The sequence below is a fragment of the Panthera pardus genome, unplaced genomic scaffold, assembly GCF_024362965.1.
Source record: "Panthera pardus isolate Hobbes unplaced genomic scaffold, ASM2436296v1 HiC_scaffold_15, whole genome shotgun sequence".
Taxonomy (NCBI): domain Eukaryota; kingdom Metazoa; phylum Chordata; class Mammalia; order Carnivora; family Felidae; genus Panthera; species Panthera pardus.
The window spans coordinates 1240579-1267449 of record NW_026526710.1 but is presented as its reverse complement, the minus strand read 5'-3'; the positions used below and the strand labels follow the sequence as shown (position 1 = coordinate 1267449).

General features: G+C 46.4%; 1 protein-coding gene across 1 annotated transcript in view; it reads right to left on the bottom strand.

The window, feature by feature from the left end:
- Positions 1 to 1181: 1181 nt before the first annotated feature.
- Positions 1182 to 26871, bottom strand: part of RILPL2 (Rab interacting lysosomal protein like 2) — a 36629-nt gene continuing 10939 nt past the window's right edge. The window contains exons 4-7 of the mRNA XM_019467654.2: positions 17336 to 18134; positions 9979 to 10130; positions 4663 to 4776; positions 1182 to 1736 (exon numbers count right to left, since the gene is read on the bottom strand). Coding sequence (XP_019323199.2) covers positions 1712 to 1736; positions 4663 to 4776; positions 9979 to 10130; positions 17336 to 17677 — 633 coding nt within the window. The 5' untranslated portion in view covers positions 17678 to 18134 and the 3' untranslated portion in view covers positions 1182 to 1711. The remainder of the gene's footprint in view (positions 1737 to 4662; positions 4777 to 9978; positions 10131 to 17335; positions 18135 to 26871) is intronic.

The window sequence follows — 26871 nt, the reverse complement described above, 5'->3', positions numbered from 1 at the left end:
GATAGCATTCTGGACGGGACTCAGCGTGGCCAGCGTTTCTCAGGAGGCAGAGTGGGCGGAGTCTGGGTTGTGGAGTTTGTATCCGGGTTCAGGTCCGACTTCCGCCACTTGTGAGCTGGGGCCCCGGACGAGCCCCTCAGCCCTAGGGTGCTGTAACCTTGGGTGGCCCACGGGAATGACAATACCCATCGCACAGGGGTGCGGTGAGGCAGCGCGCATAAGGTCCTCAAAACGGTGCAGGCGAGATGCGCATTCATCGTTCGCATTGGTGCTGCTTGGAGAGGCAGCGTACGTTTCACTTTGCAGATAGGAACCTAGGCCTTAGAATCAGGCCTTCACCTGCACCTGGGGCAGCCACTTCCTAGCGACGCGGCCTCGCGGAAGGTACTTTCACCTTTTGGAGTTTCACCTTCCAAATCTGTAAACCGGAGGGGGGGGGGGGGGGGAGTTAGTGCCGGTCCCTACCTCCCCGGGTCGTTACAGGAGTAAACGAGGTAATCCATTCAGCAGGCAAAACATTCAGCAAGGCAGGGTTCCTTACCAGGACGCCAGGCTCACAGGGGACGTCCAGCAGGCTCATTAGCTTCCCTGTTCCCTGCACTGTATTTCACCGAATCCTACGTGCATTTTCCCCTCACGTTTTAACATCTTTGAAATCAGGATGAGCCTTGAAATCAATAGCATCTTAATGTTACGATTTGTTCAGTTTTCCCAGCAGCAGTTGTTGAAGAGACTGTCTTTTCCCACTGTGTTTTCTTGCCTCCTTTGTCATAGATCAGTTGATCCTAGATCAATATAAGTGTGGGCTTATTTCTGGGCTATTCCATTCTATTGATCTGTGCGTCTGTTTTTTTGTGCCGGCACCATACTGTTTGGACTACTGCAGCTTGGTGGTGTATCTTGAAATCTGGGACGGTGATACCTCCAGCTTTGTTCTTCTTTCTCGAGATGCTTTGGTTGTCTTGGGAACTTTTGTCAAAAATAATAATTTGCGGCATTCTTTTTCTCTCATAGTGACACACAAAATGCTGATGTGTCAGAGTCACTGCAATATATCTGCACCGTATATATACCACCATCTGCAATATGCACATACGTACATACATACAATTCACAGATCTGGCACGTGAGGGTCTGAATGGTTAAAGCCCCTCACATAAGACCACTCTAAAACACTCCAAGAAAGTATAAAAGTCGTTTTACTTTGATACAAAATCATGTAAAATCATGTAAAGTCACGTGAAGCAAAATCGAATATTCACTACATATCCATGAAATCACTGGAATGTCATTACCATTTTTTCCTGCGTTCTCTCCTCCCCTCTCCCTGTGGGCTCATGCATTTTTGCCGCTACCACACGGTAGAGACGAGGGTCACCTGCGGGACCAGACAAGTGGAAGGCGCATGCACACGCTGGAGGCCCCCCCCCCCCCCCCCCCAGCGAGGCTGAATGGAGCAGGAATTAGGTCTTGTTTTGCTTTCCTTCTCCTGTCTTGCCCAGGCCAAGCGCCCAGGGGTGTCCAGTTCTGCAGCCTGGCAGACAGTGATCATGAGAGCGCCTCCCCTCCTTCCTCCTTGGTGGCTTTCAGGGGAAACAAATGAGCGAGGACGGTGCATATACGTGGCACCGAGAGATGTGTCTGGGAGTCTTGGCGCGTTGCCTTGTTGAGTCCGAGACCCTCTGCCTTAGTCGTGGCCTTAGAGCTGTGTCTACTTCCCTGATCGGAAAAAGAACCTGTGTGAAGAGAGGGAGGGGTCAAGGGCACACGGAGAATGAGACGAGGGGTGCAGAACCCCGAAGGATCTGTAAGAGGCTCTTGCGGGTCACGGACTCACGAGGGGCAGACACTGTCTAGGGCCTTCCTTCCGTCAGCTCACTTCACACTCAAAACAGCTCGATGAGCTGCGTACCATCAACGTCCCCATCTTATAGATTAGCACACCGAGGCCCTGCAAGGTTCAGTGACAGGCCCAAGGTCACACGGTAAGTTGTGGAACCAGGAGTTGGAGGACCCAGAGCCCACTCAACCCCTGTGCTGTGCCGAAAGATGGTGTCCGACACCTTTTTCAATTTCAGGAGGTTTATCGTGGAGGAAACATGCGCGCGACCTCCAATTATAAGACGGATCTTTGCAATGAATAAAGATGGGCATGTAAATGCTCAGATGAAACACAGAGATACCCCCCGAGACACGAATACCAAGCGTTCAGTGTCTCCCCCCTCATATGCAAAGCTTTGAAAAGGAAGCATGCTGTCTGGGGGTTGAGTGCAACGCTCAGTCTCAGCGCTTGCTAGGCTCAGCTATGAGAGAGACCCAGAGCTGGCTGGTGGGTTGGAAAGGCAGTGACAGGAATGCGGCCTCGTGCTTCTTGTCAAAGATAAACCCCTTAGGACCGTGAGCCGCTCTGCTAGCGATGGCTGGGGCAGGCCCTGGACGCGTGTTCGGGCTCAGGCGTTAGGGCTCAGTCACTCTCCCCTGAACCTGGACGCAGTGCCCACCCCCACCGGTACCCAGTCTCAGGAAGTGACACCATCCCCCGCCTCGTCATTCACTCCCGGGAACCTGGGAGTTGTTCTCAGCTCCTCCCCCCCATCTGCTACATGTTAGTCATCATGCCCCAAATATGTTCCTAATCCCAACACTTCTCCTCTCCTCCACTGCCACCCCCCAGTCCAACAGCCTTCCCGCCACCCCCTAGAACACACTCACGCGGCAGCCAGAGTGACCGTGTCACTATACAGAGCTAAGTCATTCTGCAGCTGAAACCTTTCCATGGCTCCCCATTGTTCTCAGGATAAAGACAAATGTCCTTCTTAGCATGACCTACTTCCTCAGAAAGTCATTCATTCGTTCGTTCGTTCGTTCATTCAATGAGCTGGTCTGACCACGAAATTGTGGCCTCGTGCTCGTTAGACATATGACCTCAGGCTGGCTTTTTTTTCTTTTTTTTTTTTTTTTTTTTGCCCATCTCAGGCTCAAACTCTCTAAGGGGCCCAAAGAACTTTCCTAGAAGAGGCACAAAGAAACCAGCAGTTTATGCCCCCCGGAAGCCTTATCTACATGGGCTGTCCAGACAATAAAAGTGCTAAAAAACACCTTCAGAAATGACACCTAGTGTGGAATGGAGATGCTCTTTCGTTTTATTACTTCGCCTCAGGAGAGGCTTCCCTGGGAAAGAAACACACCCCTAGGCCCTGCTTTGACTCTGCCCCCACACCTCCTCCATCAGGCAGCCAGATGAGCTTTTACAGGTAAATGTGGTCCCGTTGCCCCCCTGCTTAAAACCCTCCATGTCTTAGCGAAGTTCTCAGAGTGAAATTCAAACTCCTTAGTGGGACCCTCGCCATCCCCCCCCCCCCCCCGCCACTACCACCACTAATCTCCAGCCTCCCCTCCATTCACCTCCTGCCTTGCCTTTATGCATGCTGTTCCCTCTGCCAAGAATGCTTTTCTCTCGGTCTTCATGGTCTTTCAGGGCCCAGTTTGAATGTCACCTCCTCATGAAAGCCTTCCAGGACTCCCCAAAGTGTAACCCCGCTCATGTCTGTAAGATGTCCCTTCTTTAAATCTTTTCAGTCACCCCTTTAACATGTGCAATTTGTTTCTTGCCAGGACCCTGGCAAATGTCCCCCCCCCCCCCCCATCACTCATCAACATTAAGTGCCTGGCCCCCATAGGCATTTGAGATCCCTGACTGAGGCTGTTTCCCAGTTTCTGTCCAAGAGATCGGGGACAGGTAACTGTCTCCAGGCCAGACATTCCCAGGACAGCCAAGGCAAACGGGCTGTTTGCTTCATGGAGGGGTGGGAGAAAGCCGTGCCTCGTTGTACCGGCACCTGGTGACCGAGAAGGCACCTCTCGAGGTGTGGTTCAAGGGTTCTCCACATCAGAGCTGCCTAGGGGATTTATCAGAAATCCAGACTTCTGGGCTTCATCCTAGACTTGATTTCTGAGAATCTGAATTTTAAACAAGTACCACACACACTATGGTTTGAGGCTTAGCACCCGGAGAAATGACGGATTAACAAGGGAGCATAAACATGAGGGGAGTATTCAAAGGAAACTACATTATGTGGCCCAATGCTGGGAGACACAGGGTCCTCCAAAGTTGGAAGTAAGAGAAGTAATGAATCAGGCCACCCTCCTTTTTTTAAGTAAACTCTGCACTCAACGTGGGGCTCGAACTCACATCCCCAAGATCAAGAGTTGCACGCTCTATCAACTAAGCCATCCAGGCACCCCGTGAGTCCCCCTTACACCCTAATAAGTATTATTTGTAGTATTATTATATCATAGGGAGGCAGCAGTGTAGCATCTGAACTTCCTTGGGTTCAAATCCTGACTTCGCTGTTTACTATCTGTGTGACTTCAGGCAAATTACCGTATCTCTCTGTATCTATTTTACCACGTGCAGAATGGGGATAATGACAGTTCCTACCTCCTAAGGTCACTGTGAAAAGTCAATGAATTAATGTATGTTAAGTGCTTAGACTGCTGTCTAACAGATATTGTAATACTTCTCTGAATTTTCCTATCAGCTGCAGTACCACCAACAGGACAGCAGGACCTCTCCACCCTGGGTAGCTGGCCAGCCTCCTCGGGCCCCCACTCCTTCCTTTGGCAATGATTCGGTGGCAATGGGGCAGCAGGGTAACTTACAACTTCCTTATGATGGTCTTCTCCTCCTTGTTACTTCTGGCATTGCTGGGCCTGGTGACAAGGGTATCTTTTTCTCTTCGTCCTCCTGAGCCTTCTCTTGGTGGAATCAGACCACTGGGGAAAAGGGGCCAAATAAATGGGTTGTTTTATGGCAGACCTTCTGTCGCTGCAGCTCTGAAAGTGAAGGGTCTTAATAATAATTATTATATTAGTAATAACTGAAAGCTAGAGTCAGAGAGATTCTGCTTCCAATCATGAGACTCTTCCTCCCAGGTTTCCAATGCCGATCCTCTTCTTTCTTTCTCTTGTCCAACTGCATTGGCTAGCACTTCAACTTTCTCCAGTCTCTAGGAATATGACCACATACCAATTCTGTAACTGAAGCCTTGATTTTCTAATCAATAAAGTGAGAATAATAAGAGTAACTGCCATCTAGGATTGAGTGACTAAGTGAGATCTTACACAGCACCTGACATTCACTCAACAAATATTTATTAAGCCACATCCTGTGCCAAAGCACTGTAGCAGTGAACAAAACAGACAAAATTATCTCCTATCATGCAATTCGTATTTTTCCACTGGGGAAGGAAGGAGTCAATAAATAAATAAATAAATAAATAAATAAAGTAAAAAATATATAGTAAGTCAAATGGTAACAAGAGCTAAATTGATATTGACTGATAAGATATTGAGGTCGGTTGACTCAAAGAGGACCAGAGTATTTCCCTGGACCTGATGTACAGAAGCTGGAAGAAAGCTGTTCTCTCTCACTTGGTCAACTGGGATCGCCAGCAGCCATGTTTCCTAAGATTCCTAGCAGGTGTGTCTACAACACAAGATAATGAGGCCAACAAACAAAGAGAAGCAAGGAGGAGAGAAAGAGGCACCAAGTCCCCGGCTCCAACCCTGAGGCCTTAACTGCAGTTTTTTCTTTATTTCTGAAGGCAATCCCAAGATCGTTTCCAACTCTGTGGGTCAGTAAATTCTCTTTTGTACTTAAGCTAGTTTGAATTGGATTTCTGTCACTTGCAACAAAAAGAAACCTGACCACAATGCAATATTTCAAAAAAATTTTAGTTTTAATTTTTTTAAGTTTATTTGTTTATTTTGAGAGAGAGAAAGGAGGGAGGGGGGAAGAGAGAGAGGAGAGGGAGAGAGAGAGACAGAGAGAGACAGAGAGAGAGAGAGAGAGAGAGAGAGAGAGAGAATCCCAAGCAGGTTCCTCGCTGTCAGCACGGAGCCAGACACAGGGCTCAATCTCATGAACTGTGAGATTATGACTTGTGCCAAAGTCAAGAGTCAGAGGCTTAACTGACTGAGCCACCCAGACACCTCCCAAATTTTTAACTTTTTTTATGTTAGAGAGAGAGAGGGCACGTGTGTACATGCAAGCAGGGGAGGGGCAGAGGGAGGGAGACAGAATCTCAAGCAGACTCCAGCCAAATGCAGGGCTTGATCCCACAACCCTGGGATCATGACCTGAGCTAAAATCAAGAGACAGACACTCAACTGACTGAGCCACCCAGGCACCCCACAATGCAATATTTCAATGGCATAGCTCGTTGTATCCACCTAGGTATTTTGCTGTGGCACCTGCTGGCAAATTTAAGCGCGTGGTGTTTCCTCCTCCCTACAGATTGAATTGTGTCTCCCAGAATTCATATGGAAGCCCTAAGCCCCAGTGTAATGGTATTTGGAGATGACGCCTTTGGGAGACAACCAGGTTTAGATGAGGTCATGGAGGGGGGACATGGTTGGATCAGAGCCCTTGTAAGAGGAGACATCTGAGGGCTTGCTCTCTCTGCCATGTGCAAGAAGCCAGGAAGAGTCAGAACTGACCATACTGGCACCCTGATCTTGGACTTCTACCCACCAGAATTATGAGAAAATATCCCTACTGTTTAAACCACCCGGTCTATGGTATTTTGTTATGGCGACCCAGCTGACTAAGACACCTCTTTAGGTATGAATGTCACAGGGCAGGATTCATCCTTCTCTGTCCTTTGCAAAGAGTGAGCTCTTATTACTTGACATTATTATTTCTATATTTACTTTAGTATTAATATTAATACATTATTAATTTATTAATAAAATCCCCCCTTCCATCATCTCTTGTTGCATAACGCCCCAAAACACCGTGATTGGAAACAAGGAAGATTTAGGATTTCTTACGATGACTCCATTTTTATGGTTGGCTTGATGGGTCATCCAGACACAGCTGGGGCACCTCACTTCTCCTTTGTGTGACCTCTCCGTGGGACTTCCTTGAGCTTCCTCACAGAACTATGGTCTCAAGCATTCCACAAGGATAAAAATGGAAGCTGCGAGGTCTCCCGGCACCCTCACCGCAGAAGCCACACAGCATCACTTCCACTACATTCCACCGGTCAAGGCAAGTCACCGGGCTGCCCAGACTGAAGGAAAGGGGAAACAGACTCTACCTCTAGAGGCTGGAAAAGTCTCATTGCCAAAGGCATGCAGGATGGGAAAAATCGTGGCCATCTTTGGAAGCCTCCCACCACTGCCTCAATTCAAAACTATCATTAGGGGCGCCTGGGTGGCTCAGTGGGTCAAGCGCCCGACTCTCGACCTCAGCTCAGGTCTTGATCTCACGGTCATGAGTTCGAGCCCCGCGTTGGGCTCCGCGTTGGGTGTGAAGCCTAGTTAAAAACCAAACAAAACAAACAAAACCACTGGAGCTTGGAACTCCAAACTGATGCGGTCGCTAGGAGAACACCTCAGCTGGCATGCCAGTTTCTCCAGAATGTAGGACCCGCGTGAGTAAGCAGAGTCCTGCTGTCTACTGGCCTATACCAGACGGGACGTGCACAGCTACCGTTCTCTGGGAATTCGGACCTGGAAATAAGGTGTGTCTCTTTATTCGCTAACAAGCTGCTCCAGCACCAGCCGTTCCGCCATTCCCACATCTAACTACCTGTGTCTGAAGGACTTCTTAAATGAGACGAAGACAGGTCTTTCCATTAACACGGTTCCAACCTCAGCAGAAGGAAGAAAATTAAGTTCCTGTTGCCAGAACTCGGGCCTTCTGGATGTGGCTCGCTACAACTTTTTTTTTTTTTTTTTTTTTTTACTGTACCGCTGACGTCTTAATGAGTCTACCTTAAGCAAATTCAAACGTAATGCCGCGGGGCGGGGGGTAAAGCAGAAGAGTGGTGTCACTTGGACTTTGCCTTGTTTTGAACCAGCCTATGTTCTTACTTGTAAACGTGGCCAAGAATTAAAAGCACGGGCTCTGATAATCACACTGTCTGAGGTCATGTCTTACTGTAGCCACCACGAGCCGTGGGACTTCGGCAGGCATTGACCTCCCTGGACCTTAGAACACCTTGCGGGTAACGTTACCGTAACTCACCTTGCTGTGAATACTAATGGACCTGATGCTTCGAATACACCTGGCAGAGTCCTGGCACGTATAATATTTATACATTGATAAGTATTAGCTGGTGCTGAGTCGTTCATTCTCTTTGTCTCTCCCTCTTCTGCCTTTAAGAGAACCTGTGTTGTTCAACTCAACGGTTTCTCAGAGTTATTCGACCACAGAGCCCCCTTTTCTAGAAGTGACGGCATGAAAGAAAATATTTTGGGAAACAGGATGCAGATGGATATAGCAAAGTCCAAACCCGGCATGTTAACAGCTTCTTATTGCCTCTCTTGCTTGTCCTACAATCTTTTCCTACATGTGTTATTGTGATCTTTTTTTTTTTTTTTTAGATTTTATTTTTAAGTAATCTCCATATCCAATGTGGGACCTGAACTCACAACCTGAACTCACAACTCAAGAGTCACACGTTCTACCCACTGAGCCAGCCAGGTGCCCCTATTATGATCTTTCATAACTTTTAATTTTTATATAATTTCAAACTTACAGAAAAATTGTAAAATCAGTATGAAGATTTCCTATATGCCCTTTATCCAAATCTCCCAATTGTTCATCTATGTCTCTATCTACCTACCTGCCTATCCATCCATCCATCCCCACCCACCCACCCATCTACCCATCCATCCACGTATCTGTCTTCTTTCTGAACCACTTGAGAGGAAGCTGGAGACACCTTACCCCCTTATTCCTAAATACTTCGGTGTGTATTTCTGAGGAACGAGGACATTTCTGACATAAACAAGTAGTTCAGCTATCGAGTTACCACATTGATATTTTATTCTACACTTTTTAAAAAATGTAAGCTCTATACGCAACATGGGGTTTGAACTCATGACCTCGAGATCAAGACTTGCATGCTTTACCGAATGAGCCAGCCAGGGGCCCCTCGTGTTGATCTTTTAAAACAGTAAATTGGATCTTGTCATTTCCTTGATTAAAACTTTCCAATGACTTCTCGTTACACTTAACAATAAAACTAGAGCTCCTTCCTGTGGCCCACAGGTGTGGCACACCTCCACCTACGTTACAACTTCCACCATGGGGGGTCTCTTATTGGTCAAGCTGGTTCCCACATCAGGGTCTTAGCACTTCTGTTCCACTTTTGCCCTACCAGTCCTTACATGGTCGGCTACTTCTTGTCATTGACCTCAGAGGGGTCTGAGCTGACCGCGCCATGTAAAACAGGATCCCTCCATTCCCTAGCACTTTGCTTTGCTGTCGTATGTCACCTTGTTTGCTTGTTTTTTTTTTTTTTTCACGTGTACTCATTTTTGAGAGACAGAATCTGAGTGGGGGAGGGGTAGAGAGGGAGGGAGACACAGAATCTAAAGGAGGCTCCAGGCTCCGAGCTCCCAGCACAGAGCCTGACGCGGGGCTTGAACTCACAAACTGGAAGATCGTGACCTGAGCCGAAGTCGGATGCGTAAGTTACTGAGCCACCCAGGCGCCCCTCACCTTGTTTTGAAAGATGTTTTGTTTTGTTTTGTTCATTGATTGATTTTGAGAGAGAGCGAGGAAGCAGGAGAGGGGCAGAGAGAGAATCCTAAGCAGCCTCTGCGCTGTGAGCAGAGTGGGGCTCTAGCTCACTAACTGTGAGATCATGACCTGAGCCGAAATCAAGAGTCAGATGCTTAACCGACCGAGCCACCCAGGCGCCCCGTGTCACCTTGTTTTACATTTTTTAGACCACTTGTCGCCATCATCCTGTGTGTGCATTTCAGATCTCCTTGTTGATTGCTGGTCTTCCCCTAGACTAGCATGGACTTTCTCTGTTTTGTTCACTGCTATTCCCCAGGAATACTAGGTCTTTGAGAAACTGGCCAAGCGAACACAAGAACGAACACATAGCACATCACGGAATTCCAGACGGGGTCTGGTCCTTCAGTGCAGGGGTCCCCACGGCATCAGAGCCCCACCTCTTATAGCACTGCAGCTCTTCCTGCACCAGCAGCAGCTGGGACTTGAGTTTGTTGCGCTCCTGGAGCACATCCCTTAGCTCCTGCAGAGTGAAGCGTGGCCGGTTGGGATCTGTCAGGTCAACCACCATTTTGTCTGGTCCCAGGTTTACCTGTAAGAAAAGATACCGGGTTGCTTATACAGTTTCCCTCATGCACTTGGACGGTTGGGGTCCCTGGGTGGCTCAGTCGGTGAAGCGTCCGACTTCAGCTCAGGTCATGATCTTGTGGTCCGTGGGTTCGAGCCCCGCGTCGGGCTCTGTGCTGACAGGAGCCAGCTTCAGATTCTGTCTCCCTCTCTCTCTGCTCCTCCCCTGCTCGCACTCTCTCTCTCTCTCAAAAAAAAAATAAACATTAAAAAAATTTTCTTAAAAAAAAGTAAAAAGATGGACTGTCCACCCCAGAAAGGAAAATTCTGTTTTGTTACTCCCAGGCACCCTATCGGATGAGACGCTGCCTGTTGGAAGTGTTTGGTTGATGGTAAAGAAGCAAAAGTTCTAAGTACCATTCTCCAAGTAAACAGCCAAGGCTCCTTGGAGAATGGCTGATTTCAGGGTTGGAACAGGAAAACTATAAGATGAGCCTGGAACGTTTCCTTGTGGAAGGGAACAAAACGTCAAAATGACAGTTTGAAGGAGTTCCCCCTGGCCAGACTGAGAACAATTTGAGTATCAAAACGAGTAATAACAGGAATGGACAGTAACAGTTCACATAAAAAGAGAATAAAAAGAGAATTCAGGAGTTCATATTTAAAATTTAAATCAACTAACTAATTAATGGGGATGTGATGGCTAATTTTATGTGTCTAATTTTACTTGTCTGGGCTAAGGGATGCCCAGAAAGCTGGTTAAACATTTCTGGGTGTGTCGGTGAAGGTGTTTCTGGGAGATATTAGCATTTGGTTTGACGAGCTGACTAAAGCAGCTGGGGGGCGGGGCGGGCATCATCCAATCCACTGAGGGCCTGAGGGCCCACATGGAAGGAAAGGGGGAAAGAGGGTGAATTTGAGCTCCCTCAGTTGATACAGGACATCCCTTCTTCTCTTGTCCTCAGACATTGACACTCCTGGTTCTTGGGGTTTGGGATCCAGACCAGGATTTCCACCATCAGCCCCCCACCCCCAGTTCACAGGATTCACTGGTTCTCCAGCTTGCAACTTGCAGATTTTAAGTAAGATTTCTCAGCCTCCATAACCGCATGAACCAATTCCCCAAATAACTATCCTCTTTATATTGAGAGCTATTTCTCCTATTGGTCCCGTGTCTCTGGAGAGATCTGATGAGTACAGGAGAGAAGGAGGGGAATTTGTATCTTACAGCAGAAGGCCAAGTAATAAGTGCAGAAGATGACAGAGTTAAAAAAAAAATTATCCGTTTGCAACCAACTTAGTAATAATTGATTCAGGCAAGACTAAGGAATGGATCTAAAACTTTAGGGTGAAAATCTGTTGGGGAATAGAATATTTTGCACAGTTTCAAAGCATCGTCCTACAACAACTTACGAATTACAAAGGGAATAAAGGCACCTTTACAGTGCAGAAATCTCGCGGACACCACGTTAACCAAGTGATGCAAGTTAACATCACCAATAATCACAAACTGAAGCAGGTGCCTCCTGATACATCGCGCTGAGAAGGGCACAGCATCTCTCCAGTGGTATTCCTGCTAAACTCCGTATCTTGAATCTAACGATGACGATGGCACATCAAAACAAACCTAAATTGAAGGACGTTCTACGAACAAACTGATATATAATCTTCAAAGATGTCAAGGTTGTAAAACACAAGGAAAAGCTGAGGAACTCTTCAAGATTAAAGAAGCGTGTCAACTAAAGGTACTATGTAACCCTGGACTAGATTCTGCACCAGAAAGAAGATGCTGTAAAGGGCATTATCATGAATTTTGAATAGGGATAGTATATTAGATCTTAGTATTCTATGACCTTTTTCCCCTGAATTTAATCATTTACTGTCACGATGCAATAGTGTGTCTTGTGAGATTTTAGGGTAAAGGGTCCTAATCTTCTACTAATCCTGCAACTAACATAATGTCTGCTCAAATAGTTGAGAAAAACTGTGAGTGAATAAATAATATATATAAATATTACTTTTGTATATGGATATATACATATATGTATATGTGTTTTGTGTGTGTATATAAATACTTTGATGTGTATTTTCTTCTTCTTCTGTTGTTGTTGTTGTTTTTTTTTTTTTTGAGAGAGAGAGTGTGAGCCAGGGAGAGGGGCAGAGTGAAGAGAGAGAGAATCCTAAGTGGGCTCCACACTCAGCACAGAGCCTGAAGCGGGGCTCAATCCCACAACCCTGGATCATGCCCTGAGCTGAAATCAAGAGCTGGACACTCAACCGACTGAGTCACCCAGGCGCCCCTATATCTACTTCTTTATCAAATAAGGTGATCTAGAGGCACCTGGGTGACTCAGTCGGTTAAGCATTGACTCTTGATTTTTGGCTCAGGTCATGATCTCATGGTTCGTGAGTTCAAGCCCCATGTCAGGCTCTGTGGTGACAGACAGTGTGGAGAATGCTTGGGATTCTGTCCCTCTCTCTCTGTCCCTCCCCCACTTGCTCCTGAGATCTCTCTCAAAATAAATAAACTTAAGAAAAAAATAAGGTGATCTAGAGGCAGGCCTAGTAAAATACTGAACAAACACAAAGCTTTAAGATGGGAACTATATTGTTACAGGACTTGAAAATATCTGCGGTTTCCACTGGAGACTGCCACAGGTACTGCTATTATTACTGTGGTCTGTCGTCTATATTTGCAACTGAAGAAAATGACACATTTCAGGTGGAGGTTGATGAAAATGAAAATATAATTTTTTCCCATGCCAGGGCATGGACCTCTTGGATTAGAATCACGATTCCCTTGGGCATCTAAGAACTTCGAGTTAAGAACCCTCAGGTTGAATAACTGATATTGTACAATGGAAGTTTTCAAAGCCATTAAAAGATGAAGAAGCTCTTCATCCCGATTTAACTCAACTTCCATGCTATGTTAAGTGAAAAAACACAAAAGGCAGAGCTGGGTATATATTATAATACCATCTGTATAAAAAAGAAAAAAAATATTTTCATATCTGCTTTTGTTTGCATAAAGTACCTCTGGAAGGACACACAAGAAACTGATCATTTTAATTTTTTCCAGGGAGGGTAAGTGGTTGGCTGGGGGTGGAGAGAATTGGGCAGGAAAAGTTTTCAAGGCGAACACTTTTGTTACCTTTCGAACTTTGAACTTCCATCCATTTTATTTATTTATTTGGAGAAAGAGAGAGAGAACAGGGGAGGGGCAGAGAGGGAGGGAGAGAGAGAGAACTCTAAGCAGGTTCCGTGCTGTCGGCACATGACAGCATGTAGCCTGAAGCGGGGTCTGAGCCCCTGAACTGTGAGATCATGACCTGAGCCAAAACCAAGAGCCGGACGCTTAACTGACGGAGCCGCCCAGGCAGCCCTAAACTTAAACTTTTAAAAGGGAAAGGAAAAAACTACCTCGCACCCATTAGGGTGGCTATTGTAAACAGACAAAACAGAAAAGAACAAGTATTGAAAGGAGATGGAATTCTTGGGTACTGCTGTTGGGAATGTAAAATGCTATAGCAGAGCCTTAAAAAATTAAAAACAGAACTATCCCATGATCCAGCAGTTACACTTCTTTTTAAACAATTTTTTAACGTTTATTTATTTTTGAGAGAGAGAGAGAGAGAGAGACAGAGTGTGAGTGGGGGAAGGCAGAGAGAGAGAAGGAGGCACGAAATCTGAAGCAGGCTCCAGGCTCCAAGCTGTCAGCGCGGAACCCAACGTGGGGCTCGAACTCATAAACCGTGAGATCATGACCTGAGCCGAAGTCGGACACAACAGAATGAGCCACCCAGGTACCCCTATACTTTTTTTTTTTTAATGTTTATATATTTGCTTTTGAGAGACAGAGGGAGCAAGAGAGGGAGAGAGCTAGAGAGAGAGACCTCAAGCACAGGAGCGGGGGAGGGGCAGAGAGAGAGGGAGGCAGAATCCGAAGCAGGCTCCAGGCTCTGAGCCGTCTGCACAGGGCCTGACGCGGGGCTCAAACTCATGAACCGTGAGATCATGACCTGAGCCGAAGTCGGACGCTCAACCGACTGAGCCGGGTCCCCCCAGCAATTCCACTTCTAATTATATACCGAAAGCAGTGAAAGCAGGGGCTTGAAGAGATATTTATACATCCACGTTCATAGCAGCATTATTCACCCTAGCCAAAAAGTCGAAGCAAACCAGGCATCCACCAACAGATGCACGGACAAACAAAATATGGTACCTCCACACAACAGACTATTATTCAGCTGTTAAAAGGTGGGGAATTCTGACACCTGCTATACCACGGATGACCCTTGAAGACACTGTGGTCAGTGAAATAAGCCAGTGACAAAAGGAAACACATATTATTTTCTTATATGTAGTAGCTAGAATAGGCAAATTCACAGAGATAGAAAACAGACACGGGGAGGGGGGAAGAAGGAGCTGGTGTTTAACGGAGACAGAGTTTGTTTTGTGAGATGAAAAGAATTCTGCAAGGACAGTGGTGATGGTTACACAACAGCGTGGATATACTTCAGCGCCACTTCACTGTGCACTTAGAAATGGTTACGATGGTAAATTTTATGTGTACTTTACCACAGTTAAAAGAAAAAGGGGAAGAAGATGTATTTTTATGAACTGCCTAGTGGCGCTAAACATTCATTCTCTCTGCCCCTTTCCCCACTTCTGGGCTTAGGGTTTAAGGCTTGGGAGGAACATGCCGTCTCATCTGCTGCCTGATAAAGCTTGTCCGCTGTGCCCACTACAGAAAATCACCCGGCCCCTGGGCAGAGCACACTGTACATGGTCCGTGTGGGGCTCCCTCCACATCCTTGTTCCTGGAATCGGAGGTGACGGGAACGAGCTCAGAATGTGAGCTGAGCCACCCTGAGCAAGACATTTAACTTCTCTCGAGTCTTCAAAGCCAGGCTACGAATGGTACTCATGATTCTCAGCCACCTTAGATGACGGACACTAAAGCAGAAATGTATCCACAAACACTGTTGTCACTGTGACACGTGAGTAGGTGAAATAAAAGTTTGCCAGAGAAGCGACCGGAAACTTTCACTCTTTTTTCCCCCTGCGAATGTCAGCGCCCTGTTCCTGTTGTCCTTTCCCGGCACACTTCTTGGTTTGTGATTCGGGAGGTGTGGGTGTCTTAGCTCTCCCGCTCGATGTGAGCTCTGGGAGGGAAGGCTCCTGTCTAATTTACCTCTGCAGCCCCAGGATCCAGCTCTATGAAGTTGCTCATCAAATGTCATTCCAGCAAATGAGGTCAAATGTCTGCATTTAGTGTGCAGAGGTTGAGACTAGCATCTCTGAGCTCAAACCCTGCCTTCATCTCTTACTCCAAGAAAGTCACCTGGCAAATCACTTAACTATTCTATGCCTCCATTTCTATAAAATGGATATGCTGATAGAGGATTAAGTGAGATGTCCACTTAGAACCGTTTTGTTTTTTTTCAATTGTGGCTGGAGACCACTAGTAATTCATGGTGTTAATTCAATCAATTGCAACAAGAATTTTAAAACTCATAAAAATAGGGGCACCTGGGTGGCTCAGTTGGTTGAGCGACCAACTCTTGATTTGGGCTCAGGTCATAATCTCAGGGTCATGGGAGCAAGCCCTTCATCAGGCTCCAATACTGAGCATGGAGCCTGCTGAAGATTCTCTCTCTTTCATGGGGCACCAGCGTAGCTCAGTCTGTTAAGGGACCAACCTACCCTTGACTTCGGCTCAGGTCATGATCTTGTGGTTCATGAGTTTGAGCCCTGTGTCGGGCTCTGTGCTGACAGTGCAGAGCCTATTTGCGATTCTCTCTCTCCCTCTCTCTCTCCCTCCCCCGCTCTCTATCTCCCTCAAAATAAATAAACATTAAGAAACAAGAAAGGTTCTTTCTATCTCTGTCCCCTCCCCTGCCCATGCTCTCTCTCACTGTAAAATAAAAAAAATACTCTGGGGCACCTGGGTAGCTCAGTCGGTCGAGCGTCTGACTTTGGCTCAGGTCACGATCTCACGCTTTGTGAGTTCGAGCCCGATTGGGCTCTGTGCTGACAGCTCAAAGCCTGGAGCCTGCTTCAGATTCTGTGTCTTCCTCTCTCTCTGTCCCTTCCCCGCTCTTGCTCTGTCTTTCTCTCTCTCAAAAATAAATAAGGATTAAAGAAAAAAATTTTTAAATAAAAAATTAGTTAAAAAAACTCATAAAAATAGAACAGGCAAGTGTGATTGCGCATCATGTTTAATAAGGGTGAGTTAGGGTAAATTGTTTCTTGAAACTTCTGTTTCATCAATATTGGATAGTGATATAATAGGTAATTCTGTAAAATAGAGGTATAACACACATGCACTAATCTTGAGTTTATAGCTGGATGATTTTTTAAAAAAACTTACTTATTTATTTTAAGTAATCTCTACCCCCAAGTGGGGCTTGAACTCATGACCTCTGAGAACAAGAGTCACAGGCTCCTCTGACAGCTAGCCAGGTGCCCCTAGCTCGAGAATTATTAACATAGGTATACACCCATGTGACCACACCCAGATGAGCTCCCCATGAACTTTCCTCCTGCTCTCCCCTCCCTGGGGTTACCACCAATCTGTCTTCTATAAAAACAGGTTCTTTTGCCTGTGCTGCGGTTTCACGTAAATCCACAGTAGATTCTCTTTTGTGCCGGTCTCCTGTCTCCCTGTGTGACACCACTGAGAGTCACGCCCACAGCTGCTCTTTTCCCCTGCTGTGTAGTATTCCACAGCGACTATACCACAATTTAAAAATCCACTCTTCTGTAGCGTTTGCTCCAGTTCGGCACACTTCTGAAGAAAAGTGCTCTGAACATTCTTGTAGGTGTCTTTTGGTGGCCTCGGCACGGATTTCTCTCCCTTAGAATTTATTTCTTACTAGAGGTCGAGATTCTCAAAATGTGATGGAACCTGTTAGAAATGCAGATTTCCAGGCCCCCTCTGGAATCTAAAACTCTGGGGCTAGGGCCCAGTGATGTGTGTTTTAATGAACACCCCAGACGATTCCGCGGCACGCTAAAGCAGGAGAGCCACCGCTCTAGGTCACGTCAAAAATGCTGGGAGGCCCTGATGCAGAACAAACTCGGCACAGGGCCCAGCACCTAGTAAGTGCTCACTAAATGTAGCTATCACAATGCTTCTAATCTGAGGATTGGACAGGCGCCGTGGTTGTTTTCAGGGGCTCCGGGCCCCTGGGTACTCTCCTCCCATGCCCTGCAGCCCGCACTCACCTCCCTGCCTGCCGCCGAGCCCTCTGTCCGCAGCCCCTCCACCTCCTTCTTGAGGCTGTCCCTCTCCATTCTCAGCTCCTCCACGGTCAGGTTGCCCTCATTCACCAGCGTCTCCAGCATCTCCAGGACGCGGACGATCTTGAACTGCAGCTGTGTCACCCGGGGGTCGCTGCCCAGGGCCATCAGCTCGCGGCCCATCACATAGGAGATATCATACACGTCCTCGGCGGTCAACTGGAAGGGGCTCTTGCCCAAAGCCCCCTCGGGCCCAGCCTCGTCTCCTTCTTCCCCCTCTTCTTCCCCCTCCTCCTCTTCCTCCTCTCGCAAAGGGGGCTCCTCCATGGCCGCCCAGAACCCTGCAGCCACGAGAGCTGCTTTCTCACAATCTCCAAAAGTCTAACTTCCTCCCGGCGCAGAAAACTTTCCGCAGGCTGAGACCCTGCCTGCCCGGGGACGGAGGGTGGCCCAGGAGCGGCCAATCAGCGCGGCCGAGGGGTGGGCCCGGGACAGAAAGGCCGAGCGCCACGGCTCCCGGGCCCGGACGCCTGGTGCACCGGCCCCGCTGAGGACCGTGCAGGAGGGCGGCCTCCAGGATGTGGTTTGGGGCACGAAAAGACAACAGAAAGGGAGGGCAGCCGAGAAGAGGAACGCAGAGGGTAAGGGTGACCGCGATTGCTCCTGGCTGGGAGGGGTTGCAAACCGGGGAGGGGGAGGGGCCTCCGCCTGAGCCCCGCCCCCGGTGACGGCCGCCACCGCCGCCGGGTTTCTATGGAGACGCAGCGGAGTTTCCACAGCGAGTCTGGAAAAGAGAGGTGAAAAGCCCACAACTTTTTCTTCTGTGCTCACGCTTTCCAGCCATAGAATTTGCATTGTACGTGGAGGAATATCCGGGTCTCTGTGGGGGGTGGGGGGTGGGGGTACTTTCGGAGTGCTGTTGGTGGCTGCGCGCGGGAGTCGGGAGGCCCGGGTCGCGCACAACTCCCGGGTCGGTTGTCACCAGGACCTGTGTGTGGCATCTGACTCTCAATAAAATGGAGAATCCCTGCGCTGTGCACTTGGCCGATTCCCGGGCTCCTCCCCTTAGGCAGCGTTGCAGGCTTGGCAGATTACTTAACCCTCAGCTTCCTGCTCGGGGAGTAAGAGCACTTACGTGGTGAGGTTGCTGCGGGAACATACGAGGTGAGGTCATGAGATACTGCATGTGACAAAAGTACTTCGGAAGTACGCAAAAAGTGTTCTCCAACAAACCCCGCTTGTGTGAGAGACACGTGGCACGTGGGCTGGGGTGTTAGGAGTACTAAACAAGACAAAAATCACTGCTTTGAAAATTAGAAAGCATTCTACAGGTAAGGTATTAGTAAGAATATTAGCAGTGTGGATTACAAAACGAGTTCTTTTAGGTTTGATTAGAAATTTGTAATAGTCATAGGCAGAAAACTCTGCAATGGTGCCGGTCTTTCCCGGGAATATATTGCTGCCTTTGTATGGGGGTAGATGTACCTGATGTTCTCCACACTGAGGTTCTACCATCACAACGGTGAGTGGCCACGGATAAAGCAAGCAAAGAGCAAGGCAGGCAAACAGAAAAGACACTATTTTCAGGGTACTGTGTTCTAAAGATTGGAGCCAGGCCCCCGGGCAAGGACTCAGTAATCCATAAATCACAGACGTGACAACGCCCAGTGATTAAATAAGGAGATAAAACGTTAGACTTGCCATAAATAAAGTATGGTATATCCAAACAATGGAATATTACTCCACCATAAAAAGGAATGAAGGATTAGAACAGAGTGCCCAGAAATAAACCCTAGCATATATGGTCCAATAATTTTCAACAAGGGTGCTAAGACCATTCTTGCGCGGGGGGTGGGGTGGGGGGCGGAGGACAGTCTTTTCAACAAATGTTGTTGGAAAAATTGGATACCTACATGCAAAAGTATAAAGGTGGACCCTTGCCTTACACCATATATAAAAATTAACTCAAAATAGATACAAAAGACAAAGCTATAAACCTCTTAGAAGAAAACATAGGGGAAAAGCTTTATGTCACTGGATTTAGCAACGATTTCTTCAAAAGCACAGGCAATGAAAGAATAAATACATAAACAGGACTACATCAACACTTAAAACTTGTGCATTCAGGGTGCCTGGGTGGTTCAGTAGGTTGAACATCTGACTTCAGGTCAGGTCACGATCTCAGGGTTCGTGGGTTCGAGCCCAATTCTGATCCTCTGTCTCCCCCTCTCTCTCTGCCCCTCCCCTGCTCCCACCAAAGTTAAAAGTTTTTCAAAGTTAACTTTTTCAAAGTTAAACTTTCAAAGTTTAACTTCTTCAAAGTTAAAAGAAAAAAAAACAGGGGCACCTGGGTGGCTCAGTCAGTTAAGCTTCTGACTTCGGCTCAGGTCACGATCTCACGGTCCATGAGTTTGAGCCCCGCGACAGGCTCTGTGCTAATAGTTCAGAGCCTGTAGCTGCTTCAGATTCTGTGTCTCCCTCTCTCTTTCCCCCTCCCCTGCTCGCTCTCTCTTCCTCTCTCTCTCTCTCTCAAAAATAAAAACCAAATAAATAAATAAAACATTAAAAAAACACCTTGTGCATCCAAAAATATATAAAAATAAGAAAAAAAACCTTGTGTGTCCAAGACCACAATTAACAGAGTGTAAAAGCAGCCTACAGAATGCGTGAATATATCTGCAAGTCAAATCCGATAAGGGTTATTAGGGGTTATTATCCAGATTATACAAAGAACTCCTACTATGCAATAATAAAAAAACCTAGGGGCACTTGGGTGGCTCAGTCGGTTAAATGTCGCACTCTTGATTTAGGCTCAGGTCATGGAGCCTACTTTTTTTTTAGTTTATTTATTTATTTTGAGAGAGAGAGAGAGAGAGAGGGAGAGGGAGCGCGCGCGCACGTGAGTGTGAGTGGGGGAAGGGCAGAGAGAAAGGAAAGAGAGAATCCCAGGTAGGCTCCATGCTGTCAGCGTAGAGCCCAATGAGGGACTGGATCTCACAAACCGAACTGTGAGATCATGACCTGAGTTGAAACCAAGAGTTGGACACTTAACTGACTGAGCCACCCAGGCACCCCTGGAGCTTACTTAAAAACAAACAAACAAAAAACAAAAAAAATCTAGATAAAACATGGGTAAAGTAAAAATAGATGTAAAATATTTAGCAAGATATTAGCAAACAGAATTCAGCACTACATAAAAATTATTATACACCATGACTAAGCAGGGTTTATTCCAGGGATGCAAGGCTGGTTCAGAAAAGATAATCTATGTCATCTACCATAGTAACAGGCTAAAGATTACACACACACACACACACACACACACACAACTATTAGAGCTAATGAAAGCTCAAGGTTCCAAGATACAAGATCCATATACAAAAACCAATTGAATTTCTATATACTTGCAAGGAATAATCTGAAAATAAAATTTAGAAAACAATTCCACTTAACAGTGGCATCAAAAAGAATAAAATATTTAAAAATAAATTTAACAAATGAAGAAGATGACCTGCACACTGAAAACTACAAAATCTCATTGAGAGGAATTAAGATGTAAATAAATGGAAAGACATCATGTGTTATAAATTATAACAAGATGTTTAAGATGGCAATATTCTCCATCTTACATTTCCAACTGATCTCCAGAATCAGCATAATCCCTATCGAAATCTGCGCAGAAAACAGTTAACATAGCAGGCCCGGGAATGCTCATTGGAAAATCCTGCTTTCAAGGTTGGCCTTAGCTAGGATCTGGGAACTTGTGTTTGGGGAGGGTTCCCACCGCCCCATCTGAAAAGAGTAGCTCAGTGTTCCTTAGTTGTTCATGCAAACAGCATAGTTCACTGGCTTCCTCCGGGGAGTCTGGAATTTTGGTATGTGCTAGGCAGAAGGTATCTGCATGACGAGCCCCCTTAAGAACTTCTGGCACAGTCTCTAATGAGCTTCTCTCACAGACAACATTTCACATTGTCATAACTCATTACTGGGAAGTTACACCAAGTCAAGCCAGTCACAAAAGACCTCCTATTGTATGATTCCGTTTGTGTGAAATGTCCAGAAGAGGCAAACCCACAGAGACAGAGCACCTACTATGTGCGAAGTCTACAGTGCCGTGGTGAACTGGGATCTGGAGTTGAGCGGTATGACTTGAACCTCACAATTGCTACTTGCTGGTACATAAGTTTGATCAAGTTCCCCAATCTCTCCAAATCCACATTTCTTCACTGGAAACTGGAAAAAATAAAAGTATTCCCCAAGATTGGCATGAAGGTTAGATGACATAATGCATGAGAAGTGCCTAGTCCAGGGTCTAGCACATCATAAGCATCAATGGATGTTGACTATTATTGGCTATTATTATAAAGCGTTAATGATCTTAACTCTTAGATCCCTCATAGAATTTGACAGTCTCAACCCTTCTCTCTCCACTGGGAAATTATGAAAACAGTTATGAGTTACAACAGCGGTTCTTAAAGTGTTCTCCCCAGACCAACAGCAATGGGGTGCATGGAAACTTCTCAGCAATGCAAATTCTTGACCCACTGAATCAGAAACTTGGGGAATGGGCCCTAGCAATCTGTGTTTCCACAGCCCTCTAGATAATTCTAATGCATGCTCAAGTTTGAAAAACAATAAATGATAGCACAGTGTTCACAAGGGTGGGTTCTAGACCAGACCACAAGTGTTCAGATATTGAACACTTGAATCTGCCACTGGCAAGCTGTGTGATGTTAGGTAAGTAAATCATGCCTCTACTCTGGGGCTTAGTTTTCCCATCTGTAATATGGGGATAAGGATAAAATCTAGTTTGTGGGGCTCCTGGGTGGTTCTGTCTGGGTGGCAGCCTGGAGACTACTTTGGATTCTGTGTCTCCCTCTCTCTCTCTCTGTCCCTCCCATGCTCGTGCGTGCTCTCTCTCTCTCTCTTTCATAAATAAATAAATAACAAACATTAAAAAAATCTAGTTCATAAGATTGTTGTGAAGTGCTTTAGAACAGTGACTGGCACATAGTAAGTGCTCAGTAGATGTCAGCTATTATCTTAAGCTACTTACCACTCAAATATGAAACATAAGAAATTTCTCAAGTTCATATAATTATTGGGGAACGAGATATGGAAAGTTGGATTAGTAACACATGTAGAACATGTTTACAACAAAGTTTTTTAAAGTCACAAGGATAGGGGTGCCTGGGTGGCTCAGTCGGTTAATCCTCTGACTCAACTTGGGCTCAGGTCATGAGCTCACAGTTTGTGAGTTGGAGCCCCACGTCAGGCTCTGTGCTGACAGCATGGAGCCTGCTTAGGATTCTCTCTCTCTCTTTCTCTCTCTCTCTCTCTGCCTCTCCCCTGTTCTCTTTCTGTCTCTCAAAATAAATAAATAAACTTAAAAAAAGTCACAAGGAGGGGCGCCTGGGTGGCGCAGTCGGTTAAGCGTCCGACTTCAGCCAGGTCACGATCTCGCGGTCCGTGAGTTCGAGCCCCGCGTCGGGCTCTGGGCTGATGGCTCGGAGCCTGGAGCCTGTTTCCGATTCTGTGTCTCCCTCTCTCTCTGACCCTCCCCCGTTCATGCTCTGTCTCTCTCTGTCCCAAAAATAAATAAAAAACGTTGGAAAAAAAAAATAAAAAAAAAATAAAAGTCACAAGGATATATCATTATACAAGTTAAAAAATTTTTTTTAAACATTTATTTATTTTTGAGACAGAGAGAGACAGAGCATGAACGGGGGAGGGTCAGAGAGAGAGGGAGACACAGAATCTGAAACAGGCTCCAGGCTCTGAGCTGTCAGCACAGAGCCGGATGCGGGGCTCAAACTCATGGACCTCAAGATCATGACCTGAGCTGAAGTTGGCCGCTCAACCGACTGAGCCACCCAGGTGCCCCGTACAAAGTTTTAAAAAGACTTGAAGGGGCACCTGGGTGGCTCAGTCGGTTAAGCATCCGACTTCAGCTCAGGTCACGATCTCATGGTCCGTGAGTTCGAGCCCCGTGTCAGGCTCTGGGCTGATGGCTCGGAGCCTGGAGACTGCTTCCGATTCTGTGTCTCCCTCTCTCTCTGACCCTCCCCCATTCATGCTCTGTCTCTCTCTGTCCCAAAAATAAATAAACGTTAAAAAAAATAAAAAATAAAAAAATAAAAAGACTTGAAGACACACTCTTCCCCTGAGATTTAAGACAGTGTATATAGGGGTGCCTGGGTGGCTCAGTTGGTTAAGCGTTCGACTTCAGCTTAGGTCATGATCTCATAGTTCATGAGTTCAAGCCCCATATAGGGCTCTGTGCTGACAGCTCAAAGCTTGGAGCCCTGACAGCTCAGAGTTTGGAGCCCGCTTTGGATTCTGTGTCTCCCTCTCTCTCTGTCTCTCCCTCTCCTTAAAAATAAATAAACATAAAAAAAAAGTGTATACAGCTGCACTAGCCCCCCACTACCCCCACTCCACCCTCTGTGTTTGAGTAGAAATCAAAGTGCAAAAGGGATCCTAGAGTAAAGTCATGCCTTATGGTTAAACAAAGGAAAAACTGACATGGAAAACAAAAGTTGTGGGTGGGTCACACTTAAAGAAACTATAAATGTTTGCAGGCTAATGCCCACCAGCAGTTAAGTTCCATTAGCAAACATCTGGTGGTCCTATCTTGGTACGTCAAGTAGACTTAAGTCTTACGCTCCTGTGAATACTTATGGCACCATTTATTTCCTGGGTGGTACATCAGTATGGCTTTCTTCACGTTCTTTAAATTATTTCCAGGTCTTCTTACCCATAAATCATGCATGGAAACAGCCAAGATTTTGGAGACTTCCCAGTTTGGCTTAAATGCCTGCAATCCCGGGTCAGTGACTTCATCTCTAGGAGTTGAAGGGCTTTAGAAAAGAATCTGGTTGCAGGAAGGGCAGTGCCCAGGGCACTAGTTTTTAATCTGTTTGCACAAGAGCATACTTTTTTTTTTTTTTTAACTTGGGTGAAATATTTATTTAGGGTGCCGAGTGGGTGGGGAAGCATTAAAGGAAATTTTGGCAGAAGGGAATCAAATTCTCCTCCCCACTCTCCAGCCCAGCTCTTGATCCACCCTGGAATGTAAAAAGCTGTTCCTCAAATAGTCGTTGAGAGAAATGAATGGTCCCGGCCCAGTGCTGGCAGATCTGCGTAAGATGCTATCCGTGTGCACACATGTCAACTAGGGTAGTCCACGCTGCCCTCCAGGTCTTCTGCTGCCTTTGTAGAATATTGTGTTATTAATTTCTAATCACCCTTGAACCTGTTGACCCTTGAACAACATGAGGGGTAGGGGCTCCGACCCCACGCGCAGTCAGAAATCCACGTATGACTTTTGATTCTCCCCAAACTTAACTACTAATAGCCTATTGTTGGCTGGAAGCCTTGCCAATAATGTAGTCAATCAACACATATTTTGTATGTTATGCGTATCATATACTGTATTCTCACAATAAAGTAAGCTAGAGAAAATAAAGGTTATTGAAGAACATAAGGAAAATATATTCATAGGGTTGTACTTATCAGAACAACCCACATGGACCCACATAGTTTTTTTTTTTAAGATTTTCTTTTTAAGTAATCTCTACACACAATGTGGGGCTCGAACTCACAACCCCGAGACCAAGAGTCACACGCTCCACCGCTCCACTGACTGAACCAGCCAAGTTTAAAACTATGTTATTCAAGAGTCGGCTGTCGCTAGACATGGCAGTCACAGAGATGCCTTTCAGATGACCCTTCAAGAGGCCAAGAAGCACGTGAAAAGATAGCCAACGTCGCTAATTGGAGAAATGCCAGTCAAGCCACAAGGGGAGAATACCTTGCCCAGCCATTAGGATGGCTATTCTTCAAACAAAAACAAAACCCAGAAACTAAGAAGCCTTGCAGAGGATGCGGACAATCGGAACCCTCGTGCTTTGCTGGTAGGAATGTAAAACGGTGCAGCTCATGTGAAAAACAGTATGGTGTTGCTCAAAAAATTAAAAATACTGGGGCGCCTGGGTGGCTTAGTCGGTTAAGCGTTCGACTTTGGCTCAGGTCATGATCTCGCGGTTTGTGGGTTCAAGCCCCGTGTGGAGCTCTGTGCTGACAGCTCGGGGCCTGGAGCCTGCTTCGTATTCTGTGTCTCCCTCTCTCTCTGCCCTCCCCTGCTCATACTCTGTTTCTCTCTGTCTCAAAAATAAATAAAGCATTAAAAAAAAAAATACAATAGCCACATGATCCCACAATTCCACTTTCGGGCATATAGCCAAAAGAAAGCAGGATCTGGAAGAGATCTTTGTATACCCATGTTCATAGCAGCATTATTTACTCTAGCCAAAAGGTGGAAGCAACCCAAATGTTCATCCACAGATGAATGGATAAGCAGAATGTAGCCTAGCCCTACGGCGGAATGAATTTCTGACAGTTGCTACAACATGCATGAATCTGAGAACGTGATGCTAAGTGAAAGAAGCCAATCATAAAAAGGCAAGTGCTCAGGGCGCCTGGGTGGCTCAGTCGGTTGAGCGTCCGACTTTGGCCCAGGTCATGATCTCACAGTTCGTGAGTTCGAGCCCCGCCTCGGGTTCTGTTCTGACGGCTCAGAGCCTGGAGCCTGCTTCAGATTCTGTGTCTCCCTCTCTCTCTGCCTCATCCCCACTCATGCTCTGTCTCTAAAACATTAAAAAAAACAAGGCAAGCGTTCTACGGTTCCGCTTACACGAGGTGCCTGGAATAGTGAAATCCATAGAGACAGAAAGCAGAACAGTGGTTACCAGGAGCAGGGGGCTGGGCTGGGGGAGTTTTTATTTAATGGAGACAGAGTTTTAGTTTTGCAAGATAAAAAAAAAAAAAGTTCTGGTGGTTGGTTGCACAACAATGTAAATACACTTAACACTATGGAGCTGTATGCTTAGAAATTAAATGGCAATCAGAATTTAAATGGTAAATTTTATGTTTCCTCTGACCACAATTAACAATTTAAAAAAAAAGGAAAGCACTGGCCGGTCAGTGCGAGGGTTGTGGTTCGCTGACTGCCTCTAGCTTCAGCACCTTTGGATTCCGCACAGCATTCTTGCCAGGGCACACTTCCCAGGGGCTCTCAGCTGATGACTGAGCACAGCAGGGAGACGAGGACCACGCCATTTGTGTCCCCCACGGGACAGCTCTAAGGGGCAACCTGCTCTGGGTCCTTCCCCGCTCCGTGGTCAAGTGCATGCTGTAGGCTGAGGCTCTCACTTCCTGTTTCTTTCCTTTCCTTTCTAACATGTCAAATCTGCATCCTGGTCTGAAGGTGAGTTTCTCTGCCCAGCGTTGCTTCCTCCTTCTCTGTGACTCACAGGTGTATCTCCACTAACCCCCTTTGCGCTCCTAAGTTGGTCTGACCCTTTGCTCACCAGAGGACCTAACTAACACAAGACACGTGTAAATATATGCTCACTGTGAAAAACTGTAAATGTTCCTTGAGTAGATAGAGGAGGTGAGAGATCCTCCCCCTGCAGTCCCGCCATTACCCCAGAAACAGCTAATGCTGGCAGCTTGATGTA